The 18,295-nt window shown below is 39.4% G+C and overlaps 1 protein-coding gene across 1 annotated transcript in view; it reads right to left on the bottom strand.

Moving 5' to 3' along the window:
• Nucleotides 1-18,295, bottom strand: part of gabra3 (gamma-aminobutyric acid type A receptor subunit alpha3) — a gene marked incomplete at both ends in the record, with an annotated part of 104,824 nt that overhangs the window by 15,169 nt on the left and 71,360 nt on the right. Inside the window, 2 exons of the mRNA XM_079487484.1 lie at nt 11,691-11,843; nt 14,638-14,781. Coding sequence (XP_079343610.1) covers nt 11,691-11,843; nt 14,638-14,781 — 297 coding nt within the window. The remainder of the gene's footprint in view (nt 1-11,690; nt 11,844-14,637; nt 14,782-18,295) is intronic.

Genomic DNA, 18,295 nt, shown 5'->3' with positions numbered 1-18,295 from the left:
ATGTGTTCATCTGCCATTTATTTGCAATAATATTTTCAGTTTAATCTTCAGTTTGATCATTCTTTGTGATTTATATACCTTTTTAAAATGTAACCTATTGTCTATATAAACAGGTGAATCTTGGCAAGAACAGACTTCACTGTGGACCACAATGTCTGGCTACTAGGGCCCTGGTGACGACACAAATCTAAACCTTAATAAAACACTTGAAAAAAGATATATCAGTCGTGCTATGAAATCATAATGTTCCACAGGCCCTGGAGTTCTGTTGCAAACAATTAGATACGCCAAAAGGAACTGGGGAAACCTCCTAAATGTTTGTCAATCAAAGCTGAAAAAATGTAAGTTTCAGTTTGTTTGTAACTATGTGCCCACTGGCAGATGACGCAATATAAAAATTACAATGAAACGCTACCAGGGGGACGTGTTTATTGAAGTGCAAACATACTGCAATTGTAGCGCACAAAATAAGAGCGCTATTTAAAACAAGGTAAGGTGTAATATACGGTGGGCTGCTGTTACAAATGAATAGCGAGCACCATTTGCTTCCATAAACGTCAGCGGAGAACAATTAAATTGGAATCTACAGCTGATGTGGAGCTGTAGAGTGTCAAAAAGTCAAATGGTAGTGAAGATTCTCATTAAACTTTTCATTATGCTTCATCTCCATCTGGAAATTGAGAGAAAAGCTTGAGGGACATTAGAAAGAATGGCACACGAGTTGCTATTGTCTCTGCAGAGACAGACGCCTATTGTGTGCCGCGTGTGTCGAAACCATAAATTGAGCATTACAGCGTGAAGCTATGATGAAAATGACAAAACAGGATTCTCTGTGTGAAATTTCATGTCGGAGCCATCATGAGAAATCACAGAAACTGGCAGCCATCCAAGACATAAGTGATTGATTAAATATCAGTCTCAAGGTCTCAAAGCGTGTGACAAGATCCATGAGACTTGAAATGGGATTCCACTTTTACAGAACGCATACGTTTTCCTTTCTAAATGATTTAAATAATTTTGGTGGCCAAAATCAGGGCAATTTAAAACAATAAAGGTTCTTCGTAGGTTCTTTGAAGCAAATAATCTTATCAAGAAGATTTTTTTGCTTCATTAAGTTCTTGAAATGGTCCTATGGTTCTATGCATAAATCTGATTACCCGCTTAAGGCAAGATTCCCAGATAGGATAGGTAGGTCTGTAAGATGTCTGCTAAAGATCTTGAAAACCTCTGCTTTGTAAAACATCTGCTTAACGTCTTAGACAGAGCCATTTTAATTTTGGTAATTTAGCAGATGCTTTTATCCAAAGCGACATACAAAGTAGGAGAAAACAATAGAAGCAATATGTGCCACAATAGAACAACAATGCATAGGTACAGTAATAGTGGTCTTAGCTAGCCTACCAAGATATATAAAGGTAAGAATATCCTTTTTTTGGAGGGGGTGATAGGAAAATAGAAAAGAAGTAGAAGATTATACTAATGGGTCAGATGTTGACGGAAGAAGCCCCACCAGGCTGTGCACTGTGCAGTGCACTGTATATTGTTGAAATTACAATAAAAGCCCCTTGATTGCAATAGTCCTGTCTGCACAGGACAAGAGCCTGGGCAAGAACTTGCGTAGCATGCTCAGACAGGAAAGGTCTTATTCTCCTAATATTATAAAGGATTAATCTACAGGACCAGGTGGTGTTGGCAACCTGATCTGTGAAGTTCAGATGATCATCAATTACCATTCCCAGGTTTCTGGCCACTTTGGGAGGCGTTTTGGTTGATGAATGTAGTTGGATGGAAAGGTTGTGCTGAGTCTTAGTGTTGGCCAGAATCAAGAGCAGTTCAGTTTTCGCAAGGTTCAGCTGCATGTGATGGTCTTTCATCCAAAGTGAAATGTCATTCAGGCATGCAGAGATGCATGCACAAACCGTGTGGTCATAAGGCTGAAATGACAGGTGGAGCTTTTTGTCATTCGCAAAGCAGTGATAGGAAAATACATATTTCCGAATGACAGAACCTAGGGACATTGTGTATATGGAGAAGAGCAGTGGTTGAAGAAATGAGCCCTGGGGTACCCCTGTACAAAGATGCTGGGACTCTGAGACCTCACCTCTCCAGGATACTCTGAATGACCGATCCGAGAGGTAAGACTAGATACCCATTGTCTTGAGGGTCGACATGAGGATGTGGTGGTTGACAGTGTCGAAAGCGGCAGATAGATCCAGGAGGATGAGTGTAGATGATTAAGAGGGCAGGTAGTCAGGTGAGTAGAATCAATGACCATGGAAACGACAGCTTCAGACAGGAGAGGAAGAGGGGAGCAAGCAGGCTCCGGGAGTTTGTGCATGTTCAGGAGGCGGCGTTACAATGAACTGACTGCTAAGTCCTATACAGGTGGGGAGCAGGCGGGTAAAGAAGAGCAGAGAAGGTCTTAAAGCGACCTAAATCATAATCTCTTAAACCAGGGCTATTCATTTGGCGGCCCGCGGGCCACATGCGGCCCAGAAGCAACCTCAGAGTGGCCCAGCCCGTGGTCCCGCAATAGAAAGTTTAAAAGGGAAAATAGGGTCCCGTCAGCGATATTTTTCCCCCCACTATGGCCACGCCAAGACCCGCCCTTCAATAGCATTCACACACTACTATTGGCCAGGTGTCCATGTGAAATGCCTAACCCCAACCAATCGAGCTGCTTCGTAGGGCGGGTCTTGGCGTGGCCATAGTGGGATTGGTAATTTTGCGTCCCGCCAAAACTACCAACATGTAAACAATGCAGAGCGTGCTGTGCCGGTAGTAGCCTACATTACTATCAATATGTCTTTCTCAACACTGAAACGTAAAATTGACAATGAAAACCGTCAGTTTAACCCTGCCTGGACTGACAAATACTTGTTTATTTTACCGCCACATCCAAATGCCAAACCGATGTGTTTAATTTGTAATGAGTGCGTTGCAGTACTTAAAGATTACAATCTGCGGCGGCACCACATTGAGAAACACCAGACTTTCCGCAGCAATTTTCCTGAGGGATCTCAAGAGAGGGCTGCAAAAGTGCAGAGTTTGATTGCATCTTACAACCGGAGCAGTGTTACCATGGTACGGTCATTTACAGCCCAAGAGAGAGCTACCGCAGCATCCCTTCGTGTTTCCTGGATATTGGCAAAAAAGAAAAGGCCATTCACAGACTCTGAAACCGTGAAGGACTGCTGGCCATCGTGGATGAGGTGATAAATGACGATAAAATTAAAACGAGCGTGGCATCTGCTATAAAAAACGTACCCCTGTCAGATACTTCCAACAGTCGGAGAGTTGAAATTCTTGCTGCAGATGTGTATGAAACGATGTTAGGAGACCTGAGGAAAGCTGACACTATGTCTATAGCAGTAGATGAGTCCACAGACAAAACTGATACTGCTCAGTTGTGCATATATGTCCGTTTTTTTGACGGCAAATGCTTCCGAGAGGAGCTGCTCACCCTACTGCCGTTAGAAGGACACACAACTGGCGATATAGTCTTTGGGAAAATTTCTGCTTTTTTTAAAGACAATGGTCTGGATATGAAGCGTGTGTGCATGCTTGTGACAGATGGGGCTCCCTCCATGACAGGGAAAGTGAATGGTTTGGCAGCACGTTGGTCCGCTGTAGCACCTCAGTTGATCTCCTTACACTGCATTGTGCATCAGGCGGTGTTGTGCGCAAAACTAAGTGGGGCGCTCAAAACGACAATGGACAGCGTGATGGCTACAATTAATTTTATTCGCTCCACATCAAGCCTCCAACACCGCTTATTCCGCATGCTGCTGTCAGAAATGTCTGCTGAGCACCAAGACCTGCTTTTGCATAATGACGTGAGGTGGCTGTCCAAAGGCAAAGCACTGGAGCGTTTCTGTGGTCTCAGAGAGGAGATCATAACTTTCCTCCGCAGCAGCAAGCAAAAAAAGGCAGAAACGCACTTGAGTCGCATACTGGACGACAACTTCATGGCTGATGCTTGCTTTCTGAGCGACATATTCAAACACCTGAATGATCTCAATTTGGGACTACAAGGCAGAGACAAAACTGTCATCGACCTTGTGGGACAGATGCGCGCATTCCAAGTTAAACTGGACCTTTTCGCAACTGATTTGAGCACAGGCCGAATGCTGCATTTTCCGACACTCCGCAAATGCATCTCATCCCCCGCACAAATCACGGATGTGATGACAGATTTCATTGCGAGCCTGAAAAAGAACTTTGCTGGTCGATTGGATGCACTTGTTCTGCCCACAGAGGTGGCCGTTTTTGCCAGAGACCCGTTCACTGTTGCAATAGAAGGGGACTTATCCGCCAGAGCAAAGAAAGTGGTCCCTTCCATTGACGAGGGGAAATTCACACTCGAACTTGTTGACATGCAGTCATCTGTAACCATGGCACAGGAGCTTTGCACTAACGGGCCTGTAATGTTTTGGACTAATGTCAACGTACATCAGTTCCCTAACATTAAGAAAGTAGCGATCGTCATGCTCAGTATGTTTGTATCAACATACACATGTGAATCAAGTTTTTCACACATGAACTCCATAAAAAGCAACTCTCGTTGCGCCCTGACTGACCGTACTCTCCACCAATGTCTTCGGATTGCATTGACAACTTACGAGCCTAAAGTCACTGCTCTCGTTCAAAACAAAAAGTCAGCAGGGTAAATGTAGCCTACCTACATCAATATAATGTGGGAACAAAAGGCATGCATAATCACACATGGTGGTGATTTAAAATATGTTCCCTCAATGTGCAGTAGTAGCCTACACTTTGTGTAGTTAGTTATAGTTGTGAATACTGTGCACTTTTTATTTTTATGCACTTTGAGATGTTCCTGCATGGGTCAAATATGAGCAAGATGTTTATTTTATTTCAAAAGGAAACTTAATGTTATTGCGAATTGCCTACTGTGCACTATTTTGTTTTATGCACTTTGTGATCAGACAGGTCAGATATGTAGCCTAGGTAGGCCTAGGCAAGAGGTGCCTAGGTCAGTTTCTTTTCTTTTGTAAGTGGAAAAAGTAGGAGCTACCTCAGATTCTGTTCAGTTAGCTCTTTTATTGTTTTCTATGCACCTTTTGCTGTGCAAACTGACCAAAGTTAAAAGAGAAACAATGAATAAACCTTACATGTTTTTCAATAAATTTGTTTGTGTTGGTTTTAAAATGTGTCATTACGAGCTGCTTCGCCGCTGCTATGAGTGGCCCAACTAACCTTTCTCGGTTTGAAAATCTGGCCCAACTGAATTTGTAATTGAATAGCCCTGTCTTAAACCTTACAGCAGAAGACCCGAAAACGTATTGCAGGTGAGCAAATAATAAACAAAAATACATCTTGCAGATGTTAACAAAAGCGTCAAATGGACGTCTCCCAGATGTATGTGTGCTATCAGGGTAAATTAGCATCATACCAAAATTTCACAGGTACTTCTGTAAGATGTCTGCTAAAGATCTGGTAAAAATCTGCTAAACGTATTAGAAACAGCTGTTATAAAAACATTCTAGATGTCTAAATGATGTCCCCGGATTGCTCTGCAGTAATGTGCCACTGTATAACACTACTTGTAAGTCGCTTTGGATAAAAGCGTCTGCCAAATGAATAAATGTAAATGCAGACGTCAAATAGACGTCTCCAAGATGTATGTGTGCTATCAGGGTATGACATTCTTCTATAACATTACAGGACCATCCTATTACATCAAGCAACTTTAATTTGAAGAGGACAGGCAGTAGTATCAGTTCTATAGGCAGCAGAAAAAGGGCAGGTGGGCTAAAACTGCTGGTTTAGTGGAGTCCGGTTTGGATGTGGTGTACACAAGTTTAAGGCGCTCTGGAAAACACTGTTTTTATAGCGGCTTGTGTAGCAGCCTGACTGCACTGTTGCTTAGGCGTTTAGCCTGCGGCCTCAGCCTCGTGCTGCTTTATCAAGTCTGCAGACACTGTTGTGCAAGCACTGTAGAATATCAATAAGTGTCCGCTCTGAAACTCATTAGTACCTTTCCATTAGAGCCCACCAACTTATCCACAGTGATTGTCAACCAGTAGAGACGCAGCCGAGAACCTCAGAAAACACCAGATTTCATGTGCACACAATATCTGACAAGGGCTTACGGTTTAAATAAGTTATCATAACATTTTAATTTTAAGGACACAATCTCCTGTCGTACATTTCGCATTTCTTTTACAATTCATAATTAACTGCTGATTCCGTAACAGTTGGTAATATACATAATATGCTGTCCAAAATTGACATTTAAGTATTTAGTAGTGTAATATGTGACGATTCAAGTCGGTTGAGATCTTAAATGAATCGTGATACATGTTTTGACACAGGGCTGCTGTGTTTACAGCAAACTTGGAAAACGTGGATATGCAGATATGTGGATATGACTTTCATTAATAATTTATATTTCACATAAAGGAAATTAAATATGCAGTCTGTTCATTTTGTCTTTCTATCTCCATCTCTGTTTGAATCCTAAAATTGCAGGTTACTCAGATGAAGACAAAATCTCCTGTGAAATCATGCGCATCAATTATGTAAAAATTATTATTACTAGCTTATTGTTGTGATACAGAGTTATGATACGACAGTTTTGACTGTGATGTCCATGCTCACGTGTTTATTTTTAACATAAAAAGTAACTAACTGCAGCTAAAATTAAGCTTAATAGGAACCATGGTGTTGGAGCACTGGAAGACTGTGACACTGAAACCACCAAGACGTCTCTTCATTAGAAGAAACATTGATCTGGGCTTTTGTGTCTTTATACTATTCGTTCACAGTCTACAAAACTTCACAAGCCACAGAATTTAAGATGATCCTTCCCAAGGCATTTTCTTTTTTTCTCTGTGAGTTGTGACACAATGACATCTTGCTGCTACATTTCATACCAGCTAAAGCTGCTCCTCCAGGGCATGTGTTTGCACTCTAAACAACGGCGGTCTCCGGATCGCTGATTAGCCTGCGCATACGCTGCCCGGCGGGAGGCACTCAGGGTTGCTATGGCACACTCTTCAACGCCTCTTTTCTGGACAAGGTAAACAGGAGGGAATGAGTTGAAAAAAAGAGGTCTGAGAGACACAGTCACATGAGATGGAGTGGTGTTTCTGAGAGGTGGAGAGGACGCCTGGTGGGGCTTCTTGGTGAGAGCGGCGACCGGTTAATGATGCCATTCTTACCCAGAGAGTGAACGCTGATTAGTCCCGTTTATAGACTTGGCTAATGTGAAATCCATTGGATACAGCCTCCCTCTTGTCTTTATGAAATAACGTATGATATGATACTAATTACTGCATCATTCACTGCAGTCACTGCTTTTCATTCAATCCACACAAGTATTTAAATGAACATCTTCATGTATTTTTGACACATGCATCTTTGCTGTTTCCTAGTGTTTACAATGTTAAAGTTTTGGGGGTAAAAACAACAAAAAATCTGTTATTGAGCTAGATCATAAACAATCAAAACTGTCTGCTTACCTTAAGTCGTTCAAAATGTTAAGCTTATAATAGTGATTTACTGTTTACAGTGGGTATGATTTTGTCATTTTAAACTAGTAGTATTATTAACAATAAAAACAAAAAATATGATATACTTTAGTAAATTATAGAAAATGTGCTAGACAAATTACTAAAAACCAACAACACTGCAGTATCAAGCAATTTTACTATAGTTTATGAGTAAATACTATAGTATACTGAAGTTATATTTATTGTATAGTAAAAAACAGAAAACACAGACAATTAAAATGAAAAAAATTTATTTCATAAGGCCCTATTGATGGAGGGGATACAAACCTTAAAGGGACATTTACTCACCCTCAATTTGTTCCAAAACTGTATAAAAAGAAGACATTTCGAAGAGTGTGATAAACTAACAGTTCTGGGGCACCATTGACTACAATGGTAGTTGTTTCCCCCTACTATGGATGTCTATAGTGCCCCAGATCTGTTGGTTACAAATGTTCTTCCAAATATCTTTCTTTTTTTTACAAAACTACACAATTTACAAAGGTTTGGAACAACTTGAGAGTGAGTGAATGATGACAGAAATGTTTGGGTGAACCGTCTCTTTAACTGCTGGAATACAATATACTGTACAGTTTTTTCTGAATGACAAAAGTCTGTTTTTACTAGTTATACCTGTAAAAGATGGATGATCAAAATTGGAGGTCTTCGACTCACAGAAAGCTCTGCAGATATAATGTTGGTGTTTTATTTATATAAAGGTCTCTCATTGAAACAAATGCTAAAAGTTACGATGTAGCTGCTGTTGACCATGCTCTCATTGGCGGTTGGTTGCCGGGAGTGGTGGCTCGTGTTGCTAAGGTGTCCTGAATGGCTGCTTATTGCCCCAAATCTTTAGGATGATACTTCGATTTAAGCCTATTTTTGTCATCGATTTTATCTTCCGAATCATCCGTGATACTCAGGGTTTGTTTGAGTATTAGTACTAGTAATGTTTACTTCAAGCAATACAGTTTAGTATTGAAATATGGGTAGATATCCGTGTGAAGATATTCCTTTGAAGACTGTGGTCGTGCATAATGGATAATGGAGAGGGCGGTCAGCAAAAAATGAGGGGTTGAAGATGAATAATGACCACACACCTGGGCGAGCCGTGCTGCACGCTTTGGATTTAGCGTAAAAATGATAGAGTTAGCTCCGGTTTAAAGACGACGACAAATAAAGCAGAGCAAAGAATTATGAAGAACGAGGGATTCAAGAGAAAAGACTGGAGGCGTGTGAGGGTGCCAGAGGCGTAACAGAAACATGAAGGTGTAATTCAGTATTTACTGAAGGTAAAAACTATGTTTGGTAGCTGTAGAAACAGTGGGGATTTTGAAGGGGACTGATGGGTAAAGGCATACTGGATGACAAGAGCTCAGAATACCTTGCTGTCTTAACTCCCTGCTTTCTAAGTGTGCATACTAACTAAACTGTTAGCAACTAATGGAACTTCTCAGGGATCATTATTGATGTGGACTCGGCGGCCATATTTGCATTGACGTCGGGTAGATGTCAATAAGGTATCTTGTTCTGTCTTTGTTAGGAGTCTATGAGGCTGTTCAGGTATAGAGTTAACAAGCTAGTTTGGTGGCTCTGACATTGCAACTTTACATCAAAAAGACCACTTCAATATTTATTAAATAATGTGACATTTCTGTATCAAAATGTCACATTTGTTCCCAAAACGAGGACATGGCTTTCAGTGGAAAGTTTCTCATTAAAAATTTGCCCAGAAAATTCTATTGCATAAAAGGAATAATGAGCAAAATGACTATTAACATACTGTATACTTGGGTCAGCAAAGCGAGAAGAAAAATATTTTTAAAGAATACGCAATTAAAACCTAAAATCAGCATTCATATTTTTAGCTTAAATGACCTTAAACCTGCGCTGCAGTGTTTCCCCGGGTTTTGTAGAACAATATGTCGTCCTTGTTTCTCATTATTGACTTACACTATAGCAGCCCGCCACAGTCTAAACTGTCTATAAACATTAACACTTGTCATAATAACATTAAAGGGGATGTCTGATGGAATTTCACTTTTTTAAATTTAGTTAGTGAGCAGTTTAGCTGTTTAAGCATATAAACAACATCTATTAAAATGTGTGAAATGAATGAAATTGATCCTGAATAAGAAAATATTTTTTTATAAAACATTATTCACTAACCTACACTATTTTAATGTTGCTGTGGGATAATGTGAGAGACACCTATTACATGTAATATTTTATCTATTAGTTTATCATTGGAAAAATAAAAGACAATAGACTGTTTAAATTTTTTTATATTTATTTCACAGACAACTACTGGTCAGCAAATAAGTCTAAAAAAATGATGCTCCTTAAGACCAAAAAATATGCGTAAATTCTTTGTTGTGCAAATTTAAATGAGAAAACTGTCTCATCCCTATTCCATCCATTTCTCCTTTCGAGTCTCCGTGCCTTAGCTTCACATTGCCATGACATTTTAAGGCAGAAAGTAGGCTAAACAAATGCCTAAAAGAAATGACACAGGTTGAAGCGTCATACGTTTTTCTTATGCACAGAGAGGCGCTTCATTAGATAAGAAATACTTGCCAACGACGTGGAGCATCTTTCTTCCCGAGAATAAGTTGCACGATACATACACATTCTTGCCTTTCACGTAGTGAGGGAAAGTAGTGCTTTTTTCCACTTTGCAAAAGCTACATTTGAACTAGGGGGTTTTGAAAATTGAACTTTCAAATAACATTAAAGCCTGGATGTAAATACAACACAACAATGTCACCAATATTCTAATAAGTATGCGACATAATCCATCGCCATATTCTCAAAAAACTGGTGTAGACCTTTAAACTGATTTACATTGCACAACTAAGCAAATTATGGTTTCTTTAACCGCGGTGTTGAACATTTGGCAGCAGTGAGAGACCACGCAGGAAACCCTGCAGCACTCGATCAGCCATTGTGTTCAAAAGGCTCCGCTTTTCTTATTTCATTCCAAATCTTCGCAACATCAACATTAACGTCTTCCAGAGAAATGCTGGCAAGATGAGCCCTGCTCTGCACCTGATGCTCCGGCCGGGGCCAGAGCAAAGTTGATGCGAGCTCAATAAGCAATAATCTCTTAACACCGGATTGGATGTGAAATGCCTGCCGGGGCAGATTCAGTTCCGATGCTTTTGGGTTTATCTTTCCTTGCGGCGTCCCGCGAGAGGCCCATCAGCATCGCTTTCTCTGACTTCATTTCGTTCCAAGTTCGGTTCGGACTAATCTGTAATTAATTAGGTGCTTGCGCGGTGGCCGAGGTAATTACAAGTCAATCCTGTGATCCTTACACAGTTTCAAAACAAAATCCATCACTGTCCAGGAGCAGGGCTGCTTAGTGACCGCACTCACCCAGGGTTTGGACAGGCTTGTAAGAGTGAAATTCAAGCACTTTTGCAGCATTTAACAGCACCTACACGAGGTCAGGTTCATTCCCCTGAATGCTCCCACACCACCCAGTAGAATTAAACCTAAAAACATATAAACCCTCTGCCAATGATTTGAAGTCCAATTCTACATGTTTTCTTGTGCAAAATGACTAAATGCAAGTATTCACACATTGTTACAAAGTGACTATTAAGCCATTTTTGTTTTTGAGAATAAAACGCAAGTTTTAATGACGTCTCCTTACATTTAAGAGGTAACCTTTCAAATTAAAATTTTCCATTTAAAGTGTGTGTAATGTTATTAAAATCCTATAAAATATTTCCAGCCAATAGGCAAGAAACCTCTTTATTCACGGAAAGCAACCCGCTCTTGCTTGTAAGCAAGTTTTAATGAAAACAAGAACTGTTGTTGCTTACAAGGTACAATGAGGTAAACGGAACTAAATAAAATGTTTACAATTCCAAATAATATTTGTTCTTTTATAAAACGGTACATTCTACAAAACCATAAAAGATCCAACTTTTCAAACTCTGTACGAACTTTCATACAGAACACAAACTTTTAATTCCCTCCCTGGTGCTCTCATTTACTCAGCGCTTCCTGTTGTTTCATGATGGTGGATAAAAACAAGGAAAAAAACAGCCTTCTTACGACTATCCAAAGCACAGCCGCACGGTTTGAGGTCGCCTCGAAATTTAAACAGTATTACTTGCGGAGTGCATCTGTGCATTAATAAACAACAGGAATGAAAATCCTCACCGAAGACGGTGCGCGCCGGAACGGACTCGCGGTTCAGCCAGAAGGACACCTGAGAGAGGATGACGGTCATTATGCAGGGGAGATACGTCTGGATCACGAAATAGCCAATTTTCCTTTTCAGATGGAAATACGTTGTCATCACCACATATTCTCCTGTACAAGAAATGATGAAGAGAAGAGAGAAACCATAAGAGACGGAATGAATTATGGATAAGCATCGCTCGCACAACACACTGACTGAAATATTCCGATTTTATTCACGAGCAATCACATGAGCGGAGAAAAACATGGTGTTATTGAGGAAGGTTAACAGATTGCTTCTGGTATATACAGTAACAGCACGGACGTTTGAATGAATCAAGCATTTTCCACGCATAGTTGGGAATTAAACATGGATGTGTGGATGTTCTTGCATTAGCAGCAGGAAGAACGTGACAGACAATTGCTCAATCCCAACATTCACCTCTCGCTGAACCTCTGATGGGCCTCGAGGGGGACGTGATTATGTCATTAAGGTTGAGATTGAGGTTGAACGGCAAAATTTGCAGTGCTGACATCATACAGAAAAGATGGAATTTTTCCACGAATTATCCGAATTAAGTAAAAACTAATGTTTCTTGACCATATTGTTACACTACACCAAACAAGCTCATTATACGGGGTTAAGAAAGATGCGAGCGGTCGAGTAAACAATTACTGCACTTTTGGCTTTTGGGTCAGCTATCCCTTTAAAAGAGAGCCGGGGTTGAAAAGCGGAGTTTTAATTGAGTCAACAATCTCTCTCTGCACTGGAAGGCAGAGCAGAAAACAATTAAAATGACAAAATGAGGAACTAACAGATGCTTCTCGTGCTCTACAAACAAACACGAGAACATTTGTCTTTTCCATTTCAGCTGAGGGAGATGCGTCTCATCCACAGGCAAGTCGATGTGAAACCCTTTTTACTGAAGCTAGCGTACACCCGGGGCTGTTTGAGTGCATCTTATATAGTGTCTGTCTCTGAATAATCATTGCCACAGAGCCTTGACATATGGCTTTTATTAATGCAGAGGTTTGTCGTGAGATCAGCCGGGCAATTCAAAGCAGGCTTTATCTATGGAAACAAGGAGTAAAAAAGTTTGCAAGAAGTTATTCTGCACCACGCCATTCTGTTTCACAGCAACTGCTGTTGGCAATCTCATCGAGCCGTAATATGAATGAAGCAGAAGACTGATGGAAAGAAACTTGGTTGTGGGCGTCAGGGGTTAAAGGCTAACAGGTCAGCGCAGCTATCAGAATCTTAAATCAAGTGTTCAGAGCTCGATCAAAGCAGACAATTGTTGATTCGCAAAATAAAAAAGTGGACGCGCTGTCTGGAAGCGAGGCATCTTTTGTGTACTGTGGGGTACAGGTAGAGAAGGAATATATTAGTGGAACACAGATGTTTTGAGAAATATCTCAGTCGAAGTTAGTGTTGTTTGTCATACATGAGGGTGGGTAAATTATGATTTTTTGGGGGAGAGCTATGCTTTAAATAGAGTCAGAATCGTAAAATTGTTCCTATTTATATCTTTTTTGTATTTTTATCTTCTTTTTAACTTCTCAAAGCTGCAATCCTACATTTCAAACATAGGTGGCGATGAAGAGGTAAAAGTTACTGCAGCTGAAATAAAAGGTTTTTGATAAAACAAGGAATTTCACTGGTATTTGACTATAAAGTTTGGCGAACCCCTACAATGGCCGAGTGACTTAAAATTGCAACATTTTGTTTAAAGTGTAAAATAAACAATTTCCAGAACTGCTGGGTCGATTTCATCTCGCTTTCATTTCACTTGTGCAAGCTGTCGTATTGCACACACACTTTACTTGTGCGCTCGCACAAGAAGGTTCTTCCTGCTTCACGGAGGTCACGTGACCCCAATAACTGTGACAGAATGCAATCGATAAACTTGCAGCTTGCAAAGCAGACCAGATAAATGACTTTACAAACAGGCAAAATGGAATTTGCAAGCGAATGCCAAGCTGGAAAAAATCTGAGTGGGAGGCAAGCGAAATTATTTCATTCAGGTTGTCAGGTGCAAAATGAGAGATTTCATAAAAGAAGCGCTGGTGAATGTGTACAAGAGAGTATAGATTCATGCGTATAAACAAACAGCGTTAAAGATCCAAAGAGTCTTTTTTTCGTTATGCAGCATGCATCTGTATCCATACACTTCAAAAACTGACAAAGAGAGGCAGATGTGTTCTTTATACCTTTTAAAAGAGTGACTGCTAAATGTATTATGGTGGTGCATATAAAGGGAAAATAATAGGGCTGTGAATTGCCAATCGGATTGTGGCTGAAACTGTGCCAAATGTGCAAATGACCAAGTTTGAGCTTCTTTAGACAACAGACTACGGATTCTTTACCAATCCGACTGTATAAAATTAATGTTCACACATGCTACCCGTAAAAAATTTTAGCACATTTTAGTGTCCAGTCCTAAAACTGATCAAAAATGTTGAGCGTATCTTTTAAAGCAGCTCTTTGCCTAAATTACACCTCTGATTATTATGGGCATTATCACAACTAAATTTATCTCTGATTGCTCTTTGAAAGTGCATCCTGGGATGCTTTTTAAAATCGAAATTTTGCTTACATATGAATTTCTTTTAATAAAATAACATTTTAATGACTTTTTGATGAGTTGGAAAATAAAGAAAAGCAGCCATGGGAACTCCAATATTGTTGAATCATAAGCCAGAAGACAAAAACGCAGCCAAATTACCTCAAAACTGACAAAAATGATACATGAAATTAATGTAGCATTGCTATTTAACAAAATATACCTAAATATAGACGTCATCTGAAAACGAAAAGTATTAATATGCTATTTAAAGATCCAAATGTAGATCGTGTCACTCCATGTCTACGCAGTTATGGATATCCATTAAGACGATGTGCTTTCGCAAGAAGAAAACGTATTACCTGTACTGGAGCTGATGGTCTCTTTTCCAATGACATGGCCCAACAGGTCATACTGGTTGAGTCTAGAACCATCAGGAGCCACAGAAACAGATTTCTCATCATCCGCCGTCCAAATGTAGACAACCTCATTGTTAGTGTAGGCATCTAAGGAAGACAAACAACAGCAGATGAGGCATTGGTTTGGTCTGACTGGATGATTCTCACAAAATCTTGGTTTCCACAATGTCAAACATGATTTTTCTAAACACTTGCATCAACAAATTGCTGTTTCAGGGTCTGTCATGCTTAAAAGCATTATTTTCAAAACCTTTTATATGTTTTTGAATACTTAAAAATAAGACCTAAGGGACGTAACAATATAAAAATCCCAAAATCTTTTACATGCACTCAGACGCTGAACGTGATGAGATTTTCAGCAGAAAGTGCAACAACATACAAAATAATGAATTCTTATGTTAAAATGATCATTTGTGCAAGGTAGAGAACACAAGTAACTCTATTGTGTAACTGAATTAGGTTTTGCATTTAAAATCATGTTGGTCATGATGTTTCATAGGTTTCAAGAGAATGACCCGCCTAAACATGGTGTTTTTGGCATATTTTGGGCATATGAAGTTTTGCAAAGAAACTTATTTTATTTTGACTCATTCGTTAGTTCAGTTGAACGTTTTGCATTTCATTTTGTTGTGTCATCTTCACTGCCCCAAAGGTACAGAAATGCAATAGCGAATATTAACTCATTCAAGAGGGTTAAACTGCACACAAAAAAGAAAAACTTTCTTTTAGGAAAAAGCAGTGTTGCCACAATTGTATTTCGGTGTACGGTTCGCTTTCATTTGTGGCGTGATGAATGATTATAGCTATGAGAAAAGAAAATGCAAATGTGCATTGCTTTTCACCATTTTCCACCCTTGGCACCAACAAACTTCCACAATGCTGAGCAGTAAACACATAATAATGATGCGTTTGAACTAAACACAATGAGAAATTATGCTTTTAATAAAAATAAAAAGTAATATTGCTCAAAGACCAAAGCTTAGATATTTCAAATAATAAAGTTTTATTTGTTTACGAAGGCCAAGATCTCGTCAATGCCAAAAGAGTGTAGCCGTAAGACGTAGATGCCTAGTGACTGAATCAAATCATGAAGGCATGCAGTTGTTTAACGATATGAACACAAATAGTTACACATATTCTTTCCGTCTGGTTGCTTTGCGAGATCAAGCCTATACTTCCATTAAAGATTCAGTCTCTGGGTTGGAAAATACCATTTTAAATTCACACGCTAGCACAAAACAAAGCTCATGAAGAAGAAACGGGGGGCATTAGTGTGAATAAATGTATCTCAATGAGAGCAATTTGAATGCAACTTTAATAAAAGCCGACTGCCCATGGGTCAGCTGCTCTCTTCCATTAGCCTCTGGTTCTGGTTCATCGAGTCGAACGTATATTTATGGGCGAACGTAACTTAAGACTTATTGTGTTTGAATACTCGAGAACGAACTTTAAAAAGGAAGAAAAAACACCAAGGACCGTGCGAAGAGACAAACAACATGCATACAGAGGTTTTTCCGCATGTGCGCCCACACGCTTCTCGGAGCAACCGGGGGCAGAGCTGGCAGACTTAGAGCTAGGAGTATAATTCACGCAGCAGGCAGAGGTTTGCTAATTAAATTTTGATGGCCAGAGAGAAAAGTTATTGTTTTATTTTGTCGGAAGGCCATTAATCAAAAGCTAAACACATCAACTTTAATGCCACTTCATCCATAATGAATAGTAACCGATAATGAAGCGTATTATACCGCATTCCAATATGTATTTGCATGGCGCGGCAGATGTTGCTTCTTATTTACGAGCGGACGTGCGTGTAATGCTACAGGCTGTAAAAGGTCAGCTGTGTCACAGGCTTTCAACGTGTAATAAGGTGAAAATAAGTCACATTTATTCTCTGGAGTAAAACTCAATCAACTCTGAGGGTGGAAAGGAATTTGAAACAACTGGAATTAGATTGGGTTTTTATTGTCCGTCGCTTTTCTGTTCAACTCAGATCTGTATTCCTGTGAATGACCTTGTAAGTTAATAATAGTCAGTTCTAGGTTTTAGGGTCTTTTCTGGTTTAAAATACTGCCCCACAAAATACACAACATCTTGTTTAATCTAGTCCCTTAAAATGAAGGAGCGAGGAGCTTGGTTTGTTTTAGATTTCGCTCTCGTTTGGCCATTATGCGTCAGCCTCGATTATAAATCATCCCACTTGACAGCTGTACAAAAGCTGGGCACTCTTGTGCTAGTGTGAAATGAGCTTTTTATCTGTTTACTAGAGCAACTAATGGAAAAGAAATAATAATTAGTAGAACAAGAAACAAAACAACGGAAGAAGCCATGACAAGATTTGTAGACTATGGGAATGTTTACGCACCGCCATTATGATTCATTCAAGATTAACCAACAAATAAAATACTAACAGATATTCAAAACGATATTCTAGGAGATATGTCTGAGGCGTTGCCTAACCTCAAGTCAATTTATAGAAATAAACTGACAAAAGAATAAGACTCTAAAACGCAACTGTTATTGCTATTTATAATTACTATTCAATGCTAAAACTATATCGTTGACAGTTAGACGATATAATAAAACTAAGCTACCATCAATTGTTTTTCCACTTGTTTCGTGGTTGAAATATATGAGAAAATACAAAAAATAGCACAGTCATTCAGGAAATACATGTTTAATGCTCATTATAGACCACTTTGAAAAATGTAAACACAGCACAAATGTTTAAACAAAATACAACAAACAGAAAAATTATAATCGAATCAAAATTCTAAATGAATATGTTGAAGATTTATTTATATACATGTAAAATAAACAAACCCTGAAATTTCTAGACCAGTGCAAATTGGTCTATACGATGCAGACTGACCAATCAGCATCAAGTATTCCCGAGCGTCATGTAATAATGGCACTGCAATACTTGGCAGATGCCGTATTTTGACAATTGAGAGATTAATTACTGCTATAAAATGACAGCGTACTTGACAAAAACAGACTAAAAAGACAGGGAAACATTTAACTAACATCAATCTAAACATATTTACACACTGTTACGTTCATGCTCAGAGCTATTCATCAAATATAATTTATGATTTCTGAATACTCCCATGCTTAGTTTATAAAGAATAAACAAGCCGCTATCAACATTGATGGAAATATTTCCAGTAACGCAAAACGGAATCAAAATCAAATCCGACCTTAATCAACACTTTTTACTATCTCTCACATCTTTAAACAGAAGTGAGAAAAAAAGGCCTGGAAACATGACAGAGAGAGACGAACTTCGGATTTGCAATGAAAGGGAGACCACAAAAAATAAACAAATACTTAAAAGCAAATGACTATCTGATTGGGGGATTGAGGCGAATCATAGACGGGTGCGGTTAACAAAGCCCGTAATTACACCACCCACAGTACGAAGTCTTGTTACGGAGCCAATTGTTCGCCATCTTTCTGTCGCATGCGATGCTGATCCAGCGCAGGGTCACCGTGCTGTGCCTGTCAAAAAGTGGCATTCTGGGAATGGAGGTACTGCTGAAAATGTATGAGTGGAGGACTTTTGTTTTATTGCCCGGTGGGATGTTTTATTCATGCAGACGTC

Source organism: Barbatula barbatula, assembly GCF_947034865.1.
Source record: "Barbatula barbatula genome assembly, chromosome: 22".
Taxonomy (NCBI): domain Eukaryota; kingdom Metazoa; phylum Chordata; class Actinopteri; order Cypriniformes; family Nemacheilidae; genus Barbatula; species Barbatula barbatula.
This window is presented reverse-complemented; position numbering and strand designations above follow the sequence as displayed.